This window comes from Monodelphis domestica, chromosome 2, assembly GCF_027887165.1.
Source record: "Monodelphis domestica isolate mMonDom1 chromosome 2, mMonDom1.pri, whole genome shotgun sequence".
Classification (NCBI taxonomy): domain Eukaryota; kingdom Metazoa; phylum Chordata; class Mammalia; order Didelphimorphia; family Didelphidae; genus Monodelphis; species Monodelphis domestica.
The window spans coordinates 170745301-170768169 of record NC_077228.1 but is presented as its reverse complement, the minus strand read 5'-3'; the positions used below and the strand labels follow the sequence as shown (position 1 = coordinate 170768169).

Sequence of the window (22869 nt, the reverse complement as noted above, 5' to 3'; positions counted from 1 at the left end):
CTATTGTTTTAAGAGGACCCATCATAAGCACATTAGATTACAAAGTCCTTAAAAGCAGGTATCGTGACATTTTTCTTTAATCTAAACTTATCACCTAGACATAGGACTTTGCATACTGGGAAAAATTGCTATTGACTGGCTGAGAGAGGGGCCAGTCTTTGCTCACTCTGGTCAGGTAGGCTTGGGCAAATGCCAGATCCTTTTGTTCTCTCAGTGGGTCTCGCTCCAGGATGTCTTCATCGTAGAGCAAGAGCAACTTGGAGGTGTCCTTGCTGGCCCGGGTCCGGCCTCGCTTGCTCCGAGTACGGTGACTGCCCCGGGCCTTCCCAACGGCTTTGGTGCTTTCTCCTAGAATGACAGATCAAGTGTTTTTTCCCTTTGGTTATCCATGAGATCCCAAATATTATTCAAATGTTTGAGTAATTCATAACTGATGACAATGGTGACCAGTTAAATAAAGGGTATGAGGAAAACTGATAAATCTTAAAATCTTTCTCTAGCCAAGTCAATCGTCAGAGGAAGGGAGAAGAGGATATCTCCATCTCTACCTATGGCAGTGGTACCAACTAGCAAAGATCTTTTGCCTAAATGATTTTAAAAAGTAGGTCTTAAGAGAAACTGAAAAAGGTTCAACCTCTTTCATCTTCCTATGTTTTGGGACTTCGGGGGCCTCTCATTGTTTTAGCAGGGTCCAGTCAGCCAACATTTGTCAAGTATATACTTTGAGGCAAGCATTGTACTAAATGCTGAGAATACAAAGAAAGGCAAAAAAACATTTCCTACTATCAAGGAACTCAGGCTAATGGGGAGACAATATGTAAACAATTATGTATAAACAAGTTATATGTAGGGTAAGTTGGAGGTAAAAAGCACTAGCATTAATGAGGCTATGGAAAGGTTTCTGTAGAAGGTAGGATTGTATCTTGGACTTAAAGGGAGTCAAGCATGGAAGCAAAGATTAGAAGGAAGAGAATTCCAGTAATAGGGGAGAGTCAGTGAAAATGCCTTAATTCTGGAGATGAAGTCTCTTGTTTGGAGTAGACCAGTGCCATTAGATCATAGAATACATGGAGTGGTAAAAGCTGTAAGAAACCTGGCTGGAGGGGGAAGGCAGCTTATGAAGGGCTTTAAACAAAAAACAAAAGATAGTAAATCTGATCCTATAAGTGACAGGGAGTCACTGAAGTTTACTGAATAGGAGGGTGGGGTGACATAGTCTGACCAGCATTTTGGAAGACCATTTCACACGCGCGCGCATGTGTGCGTGTGTGTGTCTCCCTCTCAGCCTCATGTTTAAAAAAAGCTGGGGAAGGAGGAAATGGTATTTTTTAAAAAAAAGGCACTTGCAGAGTCAAAGCAAATATGACAACTGATGAAATGATAAACCAAGTATTCACTGAATGTGTGCTATGTACTAAATTCTATGACAAACACTCTGAGGAATGAAAAAGGGAGCTAAACATTTTAAATATTAGTGACATTTCTCTGGGAATCCAGCAGGCCTCTCTGGAAGTTAGCCCTGACCCAAGCAGGATCTCTTTTCATTTCTTATCCTATCATTGCCAAAGCATATGGTCTGAAACCCTCACCTGAGGGAATCCTGCTGGTCTCCACTTCGGGGGTTACTTTTGGTGAAGCAAATGTGGAAGGGGGCTTCTCAGTAGGTCCGCCAGCTGTTTCATCCATCATTTCATCTTCTTTCTGAAGGTTCTCCATTCCTTCTGAAACCTCTTCTTCTTCCTCTTCTTCCGGCTCTGAGTTCTCTTCCTGGGAGTTCTCTTCCTCAGAATCACCCTCTTGACTCATGCGTCTTTCAGAAGCCAACCAGGTTAACTTCTCCATGGTCTCCTACAAAACCATTCAAATAAATGTGGATACTCAGGAGTCAATTATATCAACTTTACAAATTTGCATTAAGAAGGGCTGAAATCAGGGTAGCTAAGTGCCCAATGGATGGAGCCAAGCCTACAGAAGGGAGGTCCTGGGTTCAAATCTGAAGTCAGATACTACCTAGCTATGTGACCTTGGACAAATCACTAACCCCCTACTGCCTAACTCAACACTCTTCTGCCTTGGAACTGACATTCAGTAGTGACTGGGGGGTAGGGGGGGAGTCGTTATCAGAAGTTATAAAAACAATTATATAAAAAGATCTAGAGTAAAACCTAGTAACAGCCAAAAATGGGAAATAAACTGCCCAAATGGATGAACAAATTTCAATATAGGGATACAATGAAAACAAGACTACATTATAAGGAATGACAAAGGAGGAAAATTTGAAGAAACCTGGAAAAAACTATATAATGTGATTCATGAAGCAAAACAAAAAAACACAAAACTTTTACAACTAGGTAAAGACAACTTTAAACAGTAACTAAGAACAATATTTATAATCTCTTTAAGAACTGTATACTATAGGGATTTCAATGTGCATACAATAATAAAACAATGTGCATACAATCACTGATATGTGATGAAACAAGATTATAAAAATTTTTTTTTTTTTTTAAACCCTTACCTTCCGTCGTGGAGTCAATACTGTGTATTGGCTCCAAGGCAGAAGAGTGGTAAGGGCTAGGCAATGGGGGTCAAGTGACTTGCCCAGGGTCACACAGCTGGGAAGTGTCTGAGGCCAGATTTGAACCTAGGACTTCCCATCTCTAGGCCTGGCTCTCAATCCACTGAGCTACCCAGCTGCCCCCTAAAAAAATTTTTTTTAAAGAACAAGTGAAGGAAAATATATCAACTATCAGGAAATGATTCACTATCTGGGTTAAAGAATTAAGGATAAAAGATGGGTTAGGGTTGCTGCTAACTTTCTTGAATCTTTAAATTTACTCCTTGTACTTTTCTCAGAGAGCCAGGAGGTGAAAGAGCCTCTCAAATTTGCACTACCTACAGATATACCAGAGTCTTTTTGGACCACATCTTCTTCCAATGTAGGCTTACTTAAATCTGCTGTTCTTGTGCAGATAAAAACTAAATCTAGCCCACCTCCTTCCATTCCTCAGTATCCCCTTGCAAAGGAGGTAGTTGAGGGTATTACCCCAGTTATTAACTCATTAATTAAACAAGGAATAATAATCTCTTGCAAATCTGAATACAACACGCCCATCCTGCCAGTTAAAAAAACAAAAAAGAGGGCCTGATGGCAAGCACCTCTATAGATTCATACAGGATCTGAGGGCTTTGAATAATCACGTTATAAAGAGACACTCCGTAGTTCCCAACATGAATACTATTATTTCCTCTATTCCTAGCACAGATACATACTTTACAGTAGTAGACTTGTGCTCAGCTTTCTTTTCCATACCTATGCATGACAACTCCAGGCATAGTTTTGCTTTTACCTGGAAGGGCTTACAATATACATGGAGTAGTCTGCCACAGGGTTATGTGGAAAGTCCGAGTTTATTTGAGCAAATTTTGATCTAAGACACAGATAATATAACATTAAAAAATAGTAATATTTAGATGATCTACTCTTGGCTTCAACAGACGCAGAAACATGTTAAGAAGTTAGTAAACACCTTCTTTTGGAATTGCACAAAAGAGGACATAAAATCTCGAAGGATAAGGTTCAGTGGTGTCTCCCTAAAGTAGAATATTTGGGGTTCATCCTGACTGTTGGTGCTCGCTATATATCTCCAAAACAAATTGAGAATATTCAAAATTTAAGCACCCCTACTACTAAGAAACAGTTGAGAGCAATTTTAGGAGCAACAGGGTTTTGCAGACAATGGATTCCTTGTTATGGGGAAATTATTAAACCCCTTATAGCATTAACAAAGGATTCGGTCCCTGAACCCCTCAAATTAGAGCCTGAACACTTGTCAGCTCTATCAGAGCTAAAAAAGGCTATCCTGTCTGCCCCTGCTCTAGGCATCCCAGATTACAACAAGCCATTTACTTTGTATGTACATGAGCGAAGAGGGGTAGCTTCAGGTGTTTTAACTCAGACTTTGGGACCTTCTCAGTGCCCAATTGCTTATTATTCTGCCCAACTGGACCCAGTAGCATCAGGAGCACCACCATATCTTAGAGGAGTAGCTGCTACAGCCTTACTAGTGACAGAAACTGTCGATCTAGTATTGGGATGTCCATTAACAATTATGTGCCTACATGAGGTAGAAGCATTGTTCCTAAGGCATAGAACACAGGCATTCTCGGATCAGAGAATTACAAGGTATGAAATAGCGTTGTTAAATAGAGAAAACATTACCTTGAAACGCTGTACTCCCTTAACCCTGCCAACTTGCCTCCAGATTTACCTACTTCAGGAGAATCATTTCACAATTGTGAAACATGGCAGAAAAGCCTCAAGATTATCTCTTGGACACTCCCTTAGACAATGCAGATCTGATCTTATTTACTGATGGTTCCTCTTTTATGAGATGGCATACGCTACACTGGAGTTGCCATAGTCTCAGAATTTGCCATTGAGTGGTCAGCTTCATTACCTTCTAACATTAGCACTCAAGGAGCAGAACTCATAGCTCTGAAGCATGCTTGTATAATTGCCAAGGATAAAAAGGCAACAATTTATATGGATTCTAGATATGCTTTTGGCATATCTTGGCATTTGTCACTCAGTTGGAATGCTATGGCTTCAAAGAGGATTTTTAACCTCAGCTGGAAAATCTACAGCTAATGCAAAAATTATTAATGAAGTTCTTTCTGCTCTACAGCTTCCTGAAACCCTCGCTGTAGTTCATTGCTCTGCCCATACAGGTGGCACTGACCCTGTCTCTGAAGGAAATGATTGAGCAGATGCCACTGCAAAGCTAGCAGCCATAGAAGGACCTGAATTAATTTTAACATTAACAACCACTGCTGATTTTCACTTTCCTATAATGAAAAGGAAGTGGAAAATTGGAAACAAAAATTCAAAGCAAAACAGATTAATGGAGTATGGGTGTCATCTAAAGTGTGTTCAGCCTGCTCTATGTGTCAAGCATAAAACCAACATGCATTTCGTAGAAAAGCCTTTGGTGGACGTCCTCTGGCTTACACACCTTTTGAACATCTACAGATAGATTTCATAACAATGCCAAAGGCTGGACATTATAAATTTTGTCTAGTCATTGTAGATTGACTAACCAGATGGCCAGAAGCATTTCCTGCGACCCGAGCCACAGCGGATTTTTTGCTAAAGTACTTTCATTTATTTATTTATTTTTAAAAGCTAAAGTACTTTTAAAAGAAATTAGTCCTTGCTTTGGACTACCAGCACGTATTGATTCAGATAGAGGAAGTCATTTTACTGATTCTGTCATAAATCAGAGATATTCTTGCTTGGGAATAACTCCCAAATTCCATGTTCCATATCGTCCCCAGAGCTCAGGCCAAGTGGAAAGAATGAACAAAGAACTTAAAACTATGATTGGAAAATTATGCACTGAGACACATTTAAAATGGCCTGTAATTCTCTCTCTGGCCCTATTTTATATCAGAAGCAGGCCTAGAGGAGACCTACACATCTCACCATTTGCGATGCTTTTTGGACATCCGCCTATACAGGCTAAACCTTTTCCCCCTGCATATACATCACTATTAGGGGGAGATAATAATACTATTGCTTCCTATATACAGGAATTACAGCACAAACTACGTGAACTTCATGAATCCGGAGCTGAGGTACAAGCCAGACCACTAGATTTTCCTGTTCATGACTTGAACCCAGGAGACAAACCATATATTAAGAATTTTAAGCGTGCTGGAGCAACTCAGCCTTCCTGGGAAGGACGATTCCAAATATTGTTAACTACTCCAACATCTATAAAGGTGGGAGAAAAGGACTCTTGGATTCATTGCTCACATGTGAAGAGAGCATCTTCTGTTGAGACTGATTAATTGTAGCCTATCATATGCATTGGAGATAATAATCCATTGACAAGTAGATACTATTTTTTGAGAACACATTGAATTCCTGATATTTTCCCTTAATTTTATTATTGCTTTTCTTTTATTTTGATCAGAATATTTGATTTCCCCCCTTTTTCCCTTTTTGTACTAAAGGTACATACGATTAATATTATTTTTTCTGCAGTAATAGAAGTTTAATATATATATTAAACTTCTATTATATAATATAATATAATATAATATCCTATTATATAATAGGAGTTTAATATATATTTATAATTATATTAATATATATATTAAACTTCTATTACTGCAGAATACACACACACACACACACACACACACACACACACACACACACACACACACACACTTGCTATAATGTTAATGCATACCCAAAAGCTTTAAACTATGGGAACCTGCCATTTATTGATAAAACATTATGGGACTGTGATTAATGTTTGTATCTGATTCCATAAAATGGGATAAAAACAAGGAGCACAGACTTAACCTGAAAAGTGCCAAAAAGAGCACACAGGTCAAAATGAATCCAATCTATGTGGGATTGATGAACTTCTATGCCAATATGGAAGGAGTTGAAACTAATGTGGACTCGAGGTTGCGACGCTTGACATATGTTAAGTCGTAGGACTTCTTTGTATCTACACTCTTTGCAAAGTACTCATACAAGTACAAAATTTGACTATCACGCTGGCTCCCTATATCCCTGAGAATGACAAAAAATTTAGACGAGGGAATGACGCTTCCCTATCAAAAAAGAATTCTAATTCTTTTTTTTCTTATAGTATGGCAACTTCCTGTAGTCTTGGCTGCAAATGGATAAGTGAAATATTACTGCATTCTGTCCTACAGACTTTTGGGATAGAAATTACTTTAAATTGGACCTATACAAAGGTCTATTTTGAATTTTTTTCCCTTATGTTTGTGTTTTTCTCTTTTTTTGATAATTGATTCATATACCCCCATAACTCAACATTGCATCCTGAGCTGAAATGGATGTGTTTTTTAACACCTACTTCGGGGGGGGATTGTATTTTAATTTAAAATCCAAGATTTTTGATTTTTTGTTTGAGATTGTATTTTTATAAAAATCCAAGATTTTGATTTTGTTTGAGAAAAGATCTTCAAGGAAGAAGCTTGCTGACTCCTAAATCTAGAAAATGAACTGTTGCAGAAAGATGCCAGAAAACCTACACTACATCAAGAAAATGAAGAATGAACTTTGGATATGGTTGATTGAACTGAATTTTGATTGAACATTTATTGTAAATGTACACATTTATGCCAAAAGGGACTGCCCCTAATTTGGCTTTTTGTCAATGCACCTAGCAAAACATTGGTTTTGCTTTCTTTCTTTTCTATTTCTCCCTCACTACTCTAATTTCCTCTTAGAAAATTGAATGTTGTATATATCTATAGTTAGAAGTGCATTTAGGACTACAAGATGATTATGTTAAATGATCAATGGGGAGACTAGTCTCCCAATGATCATCAGGGGGGATTGTGAATGTTAAAAATGCTCAGACTCTACCTTAGAACATTTGGTTAAGACCATTCCCCATTTTAAACAATGAAGATACTTGATCAGGAATGTGAGAACTCTAACATTACTCCACCCATACTTAAGCATACTTTAGGGGAAGATAAAGTTGTAAACTCTTTATTGAATAATGAAAAGTACTTAACCCATACTTAAAGTAAAGCTAAAAAACCTTAAGCTGGGTCTATTTTTAGATCTAATACAAAGAGGTGCTAAGTACCTATGAAGGTCAGGCAACTTGCAAGGGACAAGCTTAACAAAAGGGGTGTGAAGTTTTAGTCTACTCAGGTGTGAATTAAGAATGGTCAGTCCTGTGAAAACGTCTATTGTGATTGGTAGATGTGAAAACTTAGGGGAGGTGATATAGGAAAAAATTCTCTTTAAAAGGAAGCCAGAAGGCTTCTGAAGGGGGAAAATGCAGCCTTGGAAGCTGAAGTGGAGCTCAGGAGCTGAACTCTCTGAACACTAGAATCTTGTTTGGGAAGAATCTTGTGGTGAGTGGTTAAAGCCTGACTGATCTCTCTCTCTTACGGCTTAAGCCTAGGCTGGCCTAGCCCTTTCTCATTATTTCCTCTTTCTCTCTCCCTTTCATCAATTCCTTTATTTGTATTAATTAAAATCTCCATAAAAACCCAGCTGACTTGGGTATTTAATATTTAGGAATTTTCCCCATGGCAACCACTTTATTTTTAATATAAAATCAAGACACAAAAAATTATCTTTACAGTTTTGGCAATTCAAAGTCTTGAAACCATATTTTCGCAGTCACAGTTTATGCCAACCACTCTTTTATCTGTAACACTCTGAACCGTGGTTGAAGGCATGGCACATGTGCCCTGGTGTACAGGAGGTTACTGCTCTATTTCTCCTTCCACAGTGCCCCAAGACATTTTTCACATAACCCGCTCCTCTGCCCAGCGCTAAATGTGAGCACTTCCGCTGTCTGGGGTAATGTGGGGAGCTCACAGGCAGCTTGAAGTTGCAGTTTGGACACACTATCCCCAATGCTGGCTTAGAATATCAGGAAGCCTCTCAGGTTGATCCATAACTGTCTTTTTCTTTCCTACTAAATCCATTTACACGTTTTCATTCAAATGCATACAGACTTAATTATCTATTTTATGTATATCTGGATTATCCACAGAAAATGTATAAATCCCAGATTAGTTTCTTTTTGCCAGTTTCTCTCTGAAGTCAGTAAGTATATGCCTAGGGAATGCCCACCTCTATCCCTAATATTCTAAATGAAATAGAAGTTGAAAAGTAAATTTGCTAAAAATACACATTATACATACCAAAGCCCTATATAAGTGATTTTCAAATTATTTGTAATCTTGATTTCAAATACTTTTTCATGCTCCACATACTACAGCACAGATAACTGAAATATGATTATCTATTAAATAAATATATTTGAAACTTAAAATATTTCAGAATAGGAATCCTATATTCCTACCTGAAGCTCAGGAACAGAGAGCACAGATTCCTCAGAAGCTGATGACATCTCCTCATCTTCCTCATCTTGTGTGAGATCATCAAAATCTTCTTCCTCTTCCTCCTCTGGCCCATCTTTCTCACCCCCTGCTTCTGGGCCAGCTGGGGTCCCCACTGATTGGCCATCAACACTGGATGAATCTTCAGGCTTCCCTAGGGGACTACTAAGGGCAGCAGGGTTAGTAGGAGAGGAATTATTCTTGGGAGACCCTTTGCTCACCTCTCCTTTTGTGCTCCCTTCCCCCTGAGTCTCATGGGGAATCGAAGATATCTCTGCCGTCTCACCTCTCTCCTCCTCCTGTAAAATAGCCTCCTTCTTTACCTCCTGGGTACTATTTGCCCCCTCACCTGCAGGACCTGTATCCAGCTCCACAGAGACCTCTTCTTTAATTTCACCACAGATATTCTGCTCAGGGGACTTGTTCCGGGGCAGTTTGACTTCTTCCCCAGGATCTTCTGGCTCTACTTTAACAATTTCCACCAAATCCCCTGGGAGAAAAGTTATAGTTTCCCAGGAGGTCCGAGGTAGTGGTTCTAGGACTTCCCTCCCTTCCATTGTCTTTACAACAGTCCAGCTATGGGCATTACCCTCAAGTGAGCCTTCCTGGCTGGTGGCCTTGCTTGGTGTTGGCGGCACTGGGCTGTTTTCCTCTTTGGGTGAGAGAGCTGAGCAGAGGGTAGACAATTCTTGTGGCTCCATTTTGGGCTCCGTGGCTGGAAAGGTACTCTTCCCTTCAGCCAGAGGACAAGGAATGTCGGATTTCACCTGTGTATTATCCTCAGAGGTGGGTGGCACAGGGAGACTCACAGGGTTACCAGAGACAATTAAGGGTGGTATAGAAGAAGCTACAAGAGGCTGGTTCAGTGGGCAGGGGAAGGAGGTAGGGCTAACTAGGAGAGTAGTTATGGGGATAGTTTGAGGGCTCTGAGCTACAGTTGCCCCTAGAGGCTGGATCATATTACAGCCATTACTAAGGCTCACAACCTTTACGGTGGTAGCAGGGACAGTGAGGATGACTGGTGCAGGGCGAAGGATGGGAGCAGCTTTTAAGAGAGGGGAGGCTTTGGTCTGCTCCCTCTTTGGGGGTCCCCATTTTGTCCCTGTTTTTCGCGGCTTGGAGGTGACAAGTGCTGGCAGCATAACTTTAGGTTGGAAGGCTGCTGGGGCAGGTGAAAGCAAGGTTTGGGACATAGCTGGAGGAAGGCAAGTCCCATTCTCAGGGGCCACAGGTGGCAAGGCCACAGGAAGCTCAAAGCTATCACCCCCAGTGACACCAAGAGGTGGAGCTCCAGGAACTGATTGTAAGACAGTGGCTGGTTGGATCAATCTGGGGATCCGGACCACCACTTTGCTTGGAGGTGCTTCTGATTGGGTTATTCTAGTTGGAGTTCTCCCGGTATTGGAGCCAGGCTGGAGAGAAGGGCTGGGACGGATAAGGAGGGGCTTCAGTACAGATGATCTCCTCTGGCGCCAGGCCCTCCTAGAAAATCGTTTAGCAAGTGGTTTTAGTGTTAATACCACACCTTTGGGCAGTAGTAGGGGGTATCGATTCTCATTCCTTGACTCCAAGCTGCCTTTTTCAAGTCCTAGTTCAGAACTGGGCTCAGCTACTTCAGATGAATTTCCTGATTCTCCAGCATCATTAGCTAAGTGCTGTAGTTCCTCCTGGATGGATGGTAAACTGGCCTACAGGGACAATAAATACTGGTTATTTTTTATCAGGGCTGAAGAGAAAGAAGGATGTTTGTTATTTCTTTTGTGGAACTTCTAATCCTCTTTATAATATCTTTTGATTTTATATCACCTAGATTTCCTCGTTTCCTCCCCTCATCATTCTCTGAAAGCCATCTTTTATACCAAGAAATTTTTTTTTAAAAGAGAAAGAGGGAAAAAAACTCAACAAAACCAATCAATACATTGATAAAAACCTGACATTATATATGCTTTATATTTGTGGAACTTGACCTCTCCTAACACAAAAGAGATTCTCAACTACTTGGAAGTTTAGGGTAAATGACAATATTTAAGCTTTTCTACAGTTCATTTCTATGGCTGCTGCTTTGCAGGGTTGAACTAAACCCTCTAAGACTCTTGCAGAGAACTTCCTATAATATCTCTGACTTTCTGAGGGTCTTTCTAGGAGGAATAATAAGGAATGTACCTTTAACCAGAAAGGGAGATGCCGCTCTTCCCTCTCCACTGGTGGCTTCCACTGATCAGGCTGAAGATCTTCACAGCACTTAAACAATATTGGCAGCTGCTTAGTCTTCTTATAATACTGAGAACAAAGGAGAAACATGTGATAATGCTTATGTTATAATGCTGGGTTGGGGAGAGAGAGGGAAGGGAATAACAAATCATTTTTTTCCCCAATGGTGGTATTTAGATGTAGGATATACACACACATCAAGCTGGAGATTTCTGCACATAAGTCTGAATTAATGCTTCAATCAACAAAGATCCCATCCTTGTTCCAATGACCACTTGTTCCTTTCTCCTCTAGACACAGTTTGGGGAGGAGGGAGGGAAAGGAAAGTGATAGAGGAAATGAAGATCTCACATCTCAAGTGGAACTGCAATAACAATGGCAGAGTCAAGAGAAGAGTACCCACTGCCCCTCACCCTGGGCACACTGAGGAAAAGGGCTTGTGTGTACAAAGAGAGAAAACGAGGTATAGAATAGCCAAGTTTCATACAATGCTTTAGAACAGGGGTCCCACAGACCGTTGGAGGGCCAGACTTTTAAAAAAAAACTATGAACACATCTGTATTCTGCTGTCTGGGATAGCGGAGGCTGCAGTGCTGACTGTGATGGGCCTGTCACACCTTGAACAGGCCCATCACCGCCACCACTATAACGGGCGGCAGTATACACAGTGCGGAATCCCCTCCCCGAGATCGCCGCTCACCATGCTGACGTCTTCCATTGTGCAGCCACATAATCGCCTCATTCTCATTCAGTTACTCTCAGAACAAGGCACCATACAAAGGATTATGTCACTGAAAGTAGTACTGTATGAGAGCGATGATGCGCTTTGCGGTGCCACCACATACAGTACTCCTCTCACTGACCACCAATAAAAGAGGTGCCCCTTCCAGAAGTGCAGTGGGGGCCGGATACATGGCCTCAGGGGGCCACGTGTGGCCCATGGGCCATAGTTTTGGGAACCCTGGTTTAGAACAAGGGAATCTGAATTAAAAGGGGAAGCTCACTTTGATGATATTGTCTGGAGCCCTGTTGATGTTGAGGTTCTTAATTCTCACTGTCAGCTGGTGAGCAGACTTGGCAGTCAGGAGGTATTTGCTGATTAAAGGTTTAGGAAACTCAGTCCCTTCAAAATGTTTCAGACCTAAAGCTAACAAACTGAAAAAAGAAGCAGAGATTCAAAAACAGATCTTGTCCCTTCTCCTTCCAAACACTTCTCCAAATTCATAGACTCATTCCCTTCCCCATGTCTCTCTGTCCCCAGGCACTTATGGCTAATGACTAGAGCTTTGTTCAACCAAGTCTTCTGTACTTATTTCTCTCTTTTTGATGTATGTCTTATCTGCTACATTAAAAATTTTCCTCCTTCTTGATAGTGAATACATACTTGTCCTCTGCTTTAGTGAAGAATATCTTGTCCCTGGGATTCTTTGCCTTCAAAGAACATATTGGTAGTAGTTCTGGATACATGAAGACCTTGCTTGTAGCCAGAATCCAGGCCACTTGCTTCGGCAAACAAGGAAATTCACTAGCTGTAAGAAGAATCTATGGTTCACAGAAATCTGGAACTATATGGGTATTGGTGATGTGGTACATTCCTATGTATGCATTCATTCATTTATTTTAATAATTAAGAAAGATTGTTTTTCCATGCTTATATGATTCATGTTCGTTCTCCCCCTTTTTCCCCTCCCCCCTCCTAGAACTGACAAGAAATTCCACGGGGTTATACACATATCATTGTTCAAAACCTATTTCCATATTACTATTTGCAACAGAGTGATCTTTTAATGCCAAAACCCCAATTGTATACCCATCGAATCACATGATAAATCATGTTTTTCTTCTGTGTTTCTATTCCCACAGTTCTTTCTCTAGATGTGGACAGCATTCTTTCTCATAAATTCCTCTGGATTATCCTGAATCATTGCATTACTGCTAGAAGAAAAATACATTACATTCGATTGTGCCAAAATGTTTCACTTTCTGTGTATAATGTTCTCCTGGTTCTGTTCATTTCACTCCGCCTCAATTCCTGGAGGTCTTTCTAGTTCATGTAGAATTTCCAGTTCATCATTCCTTTCAGCACAGTAACATACCTTCAACATCATATACCATAATTTGTTTAGCCATTCCCCAATTGATGGACAAGGGATCCCTTCATTTTCCATTTTTTTTTGCCACTAAAAATTTTTGTACAAACATTTTCCCTTATTATCTCTTTGGGGTACAAACCCAGTAGTGGTATGGCTGGATCACAGGGCATGCAGACTTTTAAAGCCCTTTGGGCATAATTCCAAAATGCCATCCACAACTCACAACTCCACCAGCAATGTATTAGTGTCTCAATTTTGTCACAACCCCTCCAACATTTATCATTTTCCTTTCCTGACATATTGACCAACCTACTAGGTGTGAGGTGGTACCTCAGAGTTGTTTTGATTTCCATTTCTCTAATCAGGAGTGATTTAGAACACTTTTTCATGTGATTATTGATAATTTTGGTTTGCCCTCTGAAAACTGTCTATTCATATCCCTTGACCATTTGTTAATTGGGGAATGGCTTGATTTATTGTACATTTTACTTCCTTATATATTTGGGAAATTAAACCTATGTCAGGGAGTTTTGTTAAAAATTTCTTTTCTCATTTTGTTGCTTTTCTTTTAATTTTGGTTGCATTTTTTTTGTTTGTACCAACACTTTTTAATTTAAAATAATCAAAATCATTCATTTTACATTTTGTAATGTTCTCTATCTCTTGCTTGGTCTTAAATTCCTTCTTTTCTCATAGATCTGACAGGAATACTACTCTATGTTCACCTAGTTTATTTATGATTATATTTACGTCAATTACCCATTTTGAAATTATCTTGGTATAGGGTGTGAGATGCTGATCTAAACCTGATTTTTCCCAAACTCTTTTCCAATTTTCCCAACAGTTTTTGTCAAATAGTGACTTCTTGTACCAAAAACTGGGATCTTTGGATTTATTAAACACTAGCTTGCTGAGGTCATTCATCCCAAGTCTATTCCATTGATCTACCCTTCTAACTCTTAGCCAGTTATCGTATTGTTTAGATGACCACTGCATTATAATACAATTTAAGATCTGGTACTGCTAAGCCACAATCCTTCACATTTATTTTCATTATTTTCCTTAATATTCTTGATATTTTGTTCTTCCAGATGAACTTTGTAATAGTTTTTTCTAATTTTATAAAAAAGTTTCTTAGTAGTTTGATATGTATGGCACTGAGTAAGTAAATTAATTTTAATTAATTGGGAAGGATTATCATTTTTATTATATGAGCTCATACTACCCATGAGCAATTAATGTTTTTCTAAATATTTAGATGTAGTTTTAATTGTGAAAAGTATTTTGTAATTGTGTTCATATATAATTCCTGTGTTTGTCTTGGCAAATAGATTCCTAAATATTTTCTATTATCTAGAGTGATTTTAAATGGACTTTCTCTTTCTAACTCTTGCTGCATTCCTGTGTACTTAGACAAAACTGCCTTTAATTCTTACTTATCATATTTTTTGAGATTTATAGCATCATAGCTTTCACTCTTTCAACTTAAGTCCCACAACTCTATAGCATACTCCTTTCATGGCTCTGCTTGAGCCAAGTCAGAGTTAAGTATTTTTTGAATGAACAGCAAACTAAATCAAGTTCCTTAATTGCCAAAAAAGTAAAAAGTACTGAATCCATGTGAACTGAAAGCAAAATCATATATTTTCTACTTCTTAGAATTACTGAATCAGAATAAAACTGCCAAGTCCTAGAGCTAACTTTGTACCAAAATGGAATTTACTTGATCTGAGTCCCTCAAAAGAGTTAGGAGACCTGAGATAGTTCTGACTCCACCACTACTAGTTCTGTGACCAAAAGGAAATTATTTGACCCCTGTGTACTGGTTTATTTATATGTTAAAATGGAAATTGCATATACCCTATTTTCCCCATAGGAATTTTATGAGAATGAATTGGCTTCTTTTAATATTTAAATACTATAAAATTCAAGGGATCCCTATAGAATATGGGTTCAGGTGAACTCAACAGAATATATAGATAATATGACAATTTAAAAAATTCTCTAGAAATTCACACACTACCTTCCTATTGTGAAGATTAAATTTAATACTCCCCTGATTATAACAATGAAAATACTTAACTCTCCCCTGATTGTAAAGATTAAATTGTAACCCCTGTCTATTTTTAGAATATAGTACTTAAAGTTAAGTATGGAAATCTACCCATTTTTAGATTTAATCACCAAAGGTGCAAACACCCCATTTCACACATTGAGTGGGGAAGGTTTGTGACCTATGTGTGTGATGGTGGATGATAAATCAGAATTGACTGACTGCCTTCTGGGCAGTCCTAAATCAAAGTGTCAACAGTGATTGGTAGACACAAAATTAGGGGAAGACACAGGAAATGACAAAAAAAAAGAAATCTTGAAAAGGAGCTGTTAGTTCCTGTGAGATGGAGTTCTTCATTTTTTTGGAAGTGGAGACTGGAAGAATTCTTCATTCTTTGACCTGCTGTTAGACTGACGTGGTGAGTGAAAAGCTGACTCTTAACTGTTGGATTTTTCTGAAAAAACTATCCTCTGGAGAGACCTACTCTTGAGAGAAACTTCCCAGGTCCTCCACTTTGCTGAGGCCGGCTGAAACTAATTCTCCCTGCCTGGAGGGGGACAGAAGTAAATTACTTAGTGCTCAGGCTAGATATCTTACCTTATCCTCTCTCTGATTTCTTGCTTCACTCTTTCTACATTTTGTAAATAAATTGTAAAAAAATTCTCTTTGGAATTAAATTCCTGGCGACCACTCTCTTAAAATATAAAATCCAACCCTTTTAAAAATAAACCCCCTTTCCCCCCTATACTATAATAGATACATTTTTCTCTGACTCAGTTGTCATGCTTCATCTTATTTTTATCCATATGTAACTGATCAACTCCCTGCAGTGACTTTTCTTCTTATTTTCTATTTCTGACTTTGTCTACCACCCATGCTTTCTTCCTGGACTTAAAACGTTGTGTAACCCTAAAAAAAAAGAAAAGGAGGGGGGAAGAAATAAACAAAGCTTATCTTGTTCCCTTTCCCACTTCAGGCACATGTGTTAGTTTTCCTTAGAGGACCATCATGCATCTAAATCCAATACTCTGTCCCTTACCACTCTTCTTGACATTTTTCCGAGGGCTCCAGTCAATGTGGATGTGGGAGTGAAAGTCTTCAATAAGCTGCATAGCACCCTTCAGGTTACACGGCTGGAACATGGTCTGAAACTTGGGGTTGAATTGATGGTGAAGAACGACGGAACTTTGAGCAAAGGTTCCCAGCTCCCTCTGGGAAAAAAATGGACATGAAAGTGATCTATGTCTCAGACATAAGGTTTAGACACTGGTCAAAAAACACTTTCAACAAGGAATGGTGGAGACAAGTACATATCACTAGAGTTTATAAAACAAATTCTGCAACATTTTCTTTCAGAAAGACTTTTTTAAATTAACTTCATTCTTACTTTTTTCTCTTTTAATTAAAGCATTAAAAATACCCACACATACAATCTGTGCTATATTATCATTTACATGTTCCATAAGAATGTTCATTTTCAAATATTATTTCCTTTCCTTCTTTGCAGAGATGTGGGACTATAGATTTGAACACTGAATATAATGTTAAATGTGGTTGGTGTGTTAGTTATGCTGAACCTTACATTTTCTCCCCTTTCTTTTTATTTTTTGTTATAAGAGACCCCTGAGGGAGGGGAGAAGGAGATATATCTATATATTTCTATCTATCTAGATTAAATTGAAAATAAGGCTTAGTGAATTGAGAGCCAGACCTAGAGATGGGAGGTCCTAGGTTCAAATCTGGCCTCAGACACTTCTCCTAGCCATGTGACCCTAGGCAAATCACTTAACCACCATTGCCTAGCCTTTAGCCCAATTCTGCCCTAGAACCAATACACAGTATTGATTCTAAGACAGAAGGTAAGGGTTTTTAAAAAAAGAAAGAAAGAAAGGAAAAAAAGGTGATATAAAAACAAAAGTAGCAATATAACTTTTCTTTAAATGTCTTCTTCCTGAGTGTATTCTTTTCTTCCTAATTCAACTGTAGGCTATTTGCTATATCTGTTATTGTATCCTCTCAGGTCCTCAATAAATGTTAATCAACAAGGAAGAAATTGGATTGTTTCCCTTCAATTTAACTATGCCCATAATGCCATTTTTTTGACTTTTTACAAAATGAGGTTAATACTTATACAAATCACTGGTGGTAACAGATTTACTCTGTAGTTATGAAAATATGGCCCATAGTAAAAGCAGAAAAAAAATTAAGAGTAAACCTACATGGAGCTAAACTGAGTAAATATGATATGGTAGGCCTAAGGAAACCTGATGCCCCTTCCCCTACATATGTTATATCTACATTTTCCTAATGTAGATAAAAATCAAGGAGGATTGGTCAGTGTGTGAAAGGATTAATGTAAATTATGTAGGATGAATAATTATGGAAAATTGTATTTGCCAAACTGATTTTACGATCTAGTTTTCATATCCTAAGGATATACAAATCTTACAAGAAACATCTTGGTAGTATTGGCCTCTGAACTGAGGCTGGGGTTGGCGCTGGATAAGAGGTAAATCTGAGTCAGGAGCTGAACATGCTAGGAAGGAGAAAAAAAAGGAAAAAAAAAACCCATTAGTGACATGTACAGTGCTGCCATTTTAGGAACCTAGAAAAACTTTACCAGCATTATTTGTAACTTGAACACAAATGTTTTTCTTCCTAGGGACCTATGAGAATAGTGACCAGGCTTAACATTTTGACTTGACTTAAACCTACCAGAAAGGTACCCCTTAATCAGAATGAGAGGATCAGAAGTAATGAGTATCAGCTGTAACATGAGGAATTTAGATCAATCACAAGGAAGTCCTGTCCTATGTGAATTGCTAGACTTTGGAATGAATTACAGAAGGATATTTGGAAATCTTGCACCCTTGAAGGCTGTTGTGCATAGCAAGAGAATGGTTATTTCTTTCAGTCACTTTCAGTCCTATGAACAATTCATGTGATTTCTATTGATATGAAGACTTTCACTATAAGCCTCAAGTCCTGACTATATGAAAGCTAAATATCACTATAATAAGGAATATCTCACCTGCTGCATCTGTTGTTGCAGTCTTTTCCTCTGAGATGCATCCAAAATCAGAGTCTGCTGGGCCTTATCACTCTGGGGTTTGGGCCTCTCTGCCTCTGGCTGCTGCTTAGTTGAAGATTTCTTCATTCTTAGTTGCTCCAGCAGCTCCTTCACTGTACGATGTTGCTCATTGAGCAAGTTTGCTAGGGGTTCTTCAAACCTGTCTCCAAAACAGAGATTTTTAAAAACAATTTGGACATTTCCCAGAGCCCATTTTTCATTAAAAAGATAATGACAAGGAGATAGCCAGGTGGACTCGGTGGAATGAGAGGTCAGAGTTACAGAGGGGAAGTCCTAAGTTTAAATCTATTTCCAGATACTTTCTAGGTGTGTGATCCTAAGTAAGTCTCTTAACCCCCATTGCCTAGCCCTTACCATTCTTCTGCCTTGGAACTAATACACTGTGTTGATTCTAAAACGAAAGTTAAGGGTGTGTTTGTTTGTTTGTTTTTTTTTAATAAAAGAAATAAAGAGAATGACAGGGTACTAGAGAAGTCCAAATAATTAAAATTTACAGAACAGGCCCTCAATATGTAAACCCAACCTAAACCAAAGATTTTACCACTTTCCTTGTTCATATTTTTCCCCCAAAAGACAACCTCTCCTCTCCTTTGATGACCTTCTGGTGACATGCAAATGATCTAGGAAATGGAAGAATAGCAGGAAGCAGAGAAAGGGCACCAATATAATGCACTAACTAGTCCCTGAATAACACATGGTAGACACTTCTGTGTGACCTGGATTTGACACATTAAATCTTCTTTCTAAGAATAATGGATACTTTTTGGGAAAAATACAAACGAAACCTATTGGTCCCAAACTTATACATGATGCTTATACTTCAGATGTGACCTCTACTGATCCCTATTTCTGCACCTCTATTAGGTTCCATTGTCTCTTTTCCTGAAAAGTCAAAGTCCTAGCAATATAACTTGGGGGAACATGTGTAGAGATGAGGTTGGAGATGCCCTGTGGGACACACACTAATTCTGATGAACAAGGAGATTGGGTGCCTTTTTCCATAAACCACTATTCTTTTGCCCTGTCCTATAATACAAACTGTTAAATATAAAGATGTTTCTCCAAACAAATCAAGAAATTAAATGTTTACAATGTTGTCTCTTAGTGAGTGAGTTTAGAACCCTATAACATTTCAGTGATGGGTCCATGCTGACACCATAAGAAAACAGGATAAGGCCTTTCCAGAGTTGTTATGATGACCATTTTGCATATTTTAGCACCTCTTACATTGTGAAAACAGCCAAAAGATGGTACATTTCTTTAACAGATCCCTGTGGAATCAAAATAGTTTTTTTCTTCTGCTGAGTTTATTTTATTTTCAACTGCCAGACAGTAGAGAGAGGAAACCTCAGGACCTGACAAGTAACATTCAGCAACCTTCTATATGACATTATAGCACAGGTAGTGAACTAGTAATTATTCATACAAAAACAATGACACAGGGAAGCAGAAAAGCCAAAAATGTGGCTAATGTAAAAATGATCTACATTCAATATATATTACTCAAGGGGCAGCAGATTCACTTTTATTACATTTTATTTAAGCTGGTATTAAAATAGGCATTCTCAACTGAAAGTAGAAGAAATCATGGGATGAAAAAGGAAGTCGAACTCCATTATAAATATCCTACAAATCCACAAAATTGAAAATCAGTATGAAGTTAAGTTGCAGATAACCATCACTACACAGACACATCAGATTCTATCACAATAGGCTTCACAGAACAATTCCAATTTATTTGCTACACTAATTTTGCTCTACTGAATATTATTTTAAATAAGCAGCCACCAGCTGAAATTGAATTTTTTTAAAATTGTGATGGTACTTGATCAATGTTTCTTTTATTACACAAAGGTTTTTCTCACTGATCCTATTAAGATTATAGAAGGCAAATACTACGAAAGGTGTATTAGTATCTCAAGTTTCACAGACAAGAGATCTCAGTAGATGAAAGCAGTGGGCCAATAAGAGGCAAACAGTAGGTTCTAACCCAATGTGGCACAAACTAGACCACTAATATTGGCCAGTTAACTTGTTCACAAGAGGATCAGATGGAAGAATATGATTGGATCATTGCAAATATATACTTAATGCTGGGGGAAAAAAATCAAATTACATGCCTATAAACTCCATTCAATACTAAATTGAAATGTCACTTTCTACATTATTAGTACTCTAGTCCCCATCCTTCAGAAAAATATTTTCTATTTGTGTGTTTTTAATCCACTTATCTGTATTCCTGTAAAATATAAGTTCTTTGTGGTCAGAGATTGTATAGTTTTTGCCTTTGTGTCCCCAACAACTAGCATATTGCCTGGTACACAGTTGGTACTTAGTAAAAGTTTAATGAATTCAATTCATACACAAATACAAGCACATTTATCTCACCTTCCAGGACACTACTAAACATCCTATGGATAAACAAGCAGTCAGTCCTTACAGGCCTTACATCAATTACTCAAATGTATATGATTAAAAAGGGAAGTAGAAACAAGTATAAACAAGGTTGAAAGAAATATAGTAGACATCATAGTTCAAAAAAGAATCTGTATTGAATTAATAGCCAGCACTGGGAGGGGGAAGGGAAGGGTGAGAGGGAGATAAGTTCAATCATATAACTTAGGAAAACTTGTGTGGAAATTTGTTATTACATGTAATTGATAAAAACATAAAATATAAAAATGTAAAAAACAAACAAACAAAAAGAATCTGTAGCTGGTCACACACAATTCAACACCTCTCAAGTACTACTCATCCAGAGAGGCTGCTAGAGATGCCAGCTATTGTTTTCTCTCCCTTCCCAAACAGATACAGCTTGGTCTAGAGCTGCACTGCCCCAGAAAAAGGAGACCTGTTCACCTGACACTCAATTCTCAACCAGAGTTAACATTCTTGTGGAAAACCAATGTTCCCCAAAATTTAGCTTGGTTTGTTTTTTAATCTCATAAGCAGATATAAGGAAAAGGATTGTCTTCTGTGAACTTTGAGGGTGATCTATAAGTGATGTTGAATAATTTGTATTTTAGGGAAACAGGAACATTGAACCCTTTTTATTTCCTTACTTTTCCTCAACTGGGAATCGTGAAAAAGAGTGATTATAATGGCATATGAATGGGACACCAAAAATTCATTATTTAACTTAAGTATATTCCTAGTTGGTCCTAGAACACTTCTATTTCCTGAAATTTGTCCATCCCACCTGGACACATCAGATCAAGCTCATTCTTCACTCATTCTACTATCCTTGGCTTATTCTCATCCATTCTCTTCCAAGGACAAGAAAAGGACACTTCAGACCAGGACAGTACCACTATGGGCCAATATAAAACCAGGTAGCCACAGCATACTGAAAAGCTTAGAAAGGGTAAGTGTTATCAGTAATGAGAATAAATAGCTTTTATGGAAATTGTTTTAATATCTGCACTTTTAATTATTTTACCCTGCTATAAGTTCTCTAAATCTGTATATTCTTTCCCCCCTGTAAATAGAAACCCATTCTTTTGGATTAAAATGTATGACAGCAAGGAGTAGAAGAGAAAAAGGTACAAAAGCCAGAAAGACAATCAAAAATTGAATGCAGGGGCAGGCAGATAGTAGATAGAGTACCAGGCTTGGAGATAGGAGGTCCTGGGATCAAATCTGGTCTTAGATGCTTCCTAACTCTGTGATCAAGGGTAAGTCACTCAACACCTACCCTTTTTTGCTCTTCTACCTTGGAATCAATAATCAGTATCAATTCTAAGACAGAAGGGCAAAGTTTTTTTATTTTATCTTTTTTTTAGGCACAACAGATATCCGAAGCCATAGAACCAAGGAAGATTAGAGGCCTGCAAGCTCCAAGAAATTCAGTACCTTAGAATAGGGGGTCAGAGAACAAGGAAAGATTGAAAATAATTTTAAAATTCTAGCTCTGAGAACAAATGAAAAAGTACCCTATACCTGTTATACAAGGTATTGTGAGAAGATAATGTATACCGCATAGGCCTGGATCCTTCATAGTATATTTCCCCCCATAAGTCATCCGGAATTTCTGTCAATCCTACCGTAAGGCTTGGGGAGTATTGAAGCTGGGCCGGGATTCAGTCACACTATCTTCCTTCTTTGGACCTTTATCCTCAATGGTGGAGAAACCCATTTCATCTTGGAACTAAGGGAAAGAGGAAAGGATTAATCTCCTGGGGGCTTCACTCCTTAAGAGTGAAGTAGTAACATCTCAGCAGTAAGAAAGAAAAAGGCACAGGATCTTAGTAATCTAGAGATTCAAAATGAGCCCATATGAAAACCATCACTGTTATTTTGCAGCTCTCACATTTTGACACTCTTTATATATTATATATAAACACACATATATACCCAGAATGTGAGTGTGTGTGTGTGTGTGTGTGTGTGTGTGTGTGTGTGTGTGTGAGAGAGAGAGAGAGAGAGAGAGAGAGAGAGAGAGAGAGAGAGAGAGAGAGAATGAGAATGTGAATGAGAAATCAAACTCACAAAGCTAGTTCTAA

At 38.4% G+C, this 22869-nt stretch overlaps 1 protein-coding gene across 7 annotated transcripts in view; it reads right to left on the bottom strand.

Annotated features, from left to right (window-relative positions):
• GON4L (gon-4 like) overlaps positions 1-22869 on the bottom strand; it is a 128689-nt gene that overhangs the window by 9649 nt on the left and 96171 nt on the right. For 5 of the 7 annotated variants that reach the window (XM_001367009.5, XM_056816271.1, XM_016430412.2 and 2 more), the window contains 10 exons: positions 22411-22514; positions 18308-18506; positions 17726-17812; positions 16316-16487; positions 12515-12659; positions 12135-12285; positions 11083-11199; positions 8883-10607; positions 1590-1848; positions 167-348 (listed from right to left, as the gene is read on the bottom strand). In XM_001367009.5, coding sequence (XP_001367046.1) covers positions 167-348; positions 1590-1848; positions 8883-10607; positions 11083-11199; positions 12135-12285; positions 12515-12659; positions 16316-16487; positions 17726-17812; positions 18308-18506; positions 22411-22514 — 3141 coding nt within the window. The remainder of the gene's footprint in view (positions 1-166; positions 349-1589; positions 1849-8882; positions 10608-11082; positions 11200-12134; positions 12286-12514; positions 12660-16315; positions 16488-17725; positions 17813-18307; positions 18507-22410; positions 22515-22869) is intronic. The other 2 variants (XM_056816269.1, XM_056816270.1) reach the window with 1 other exon arrangement.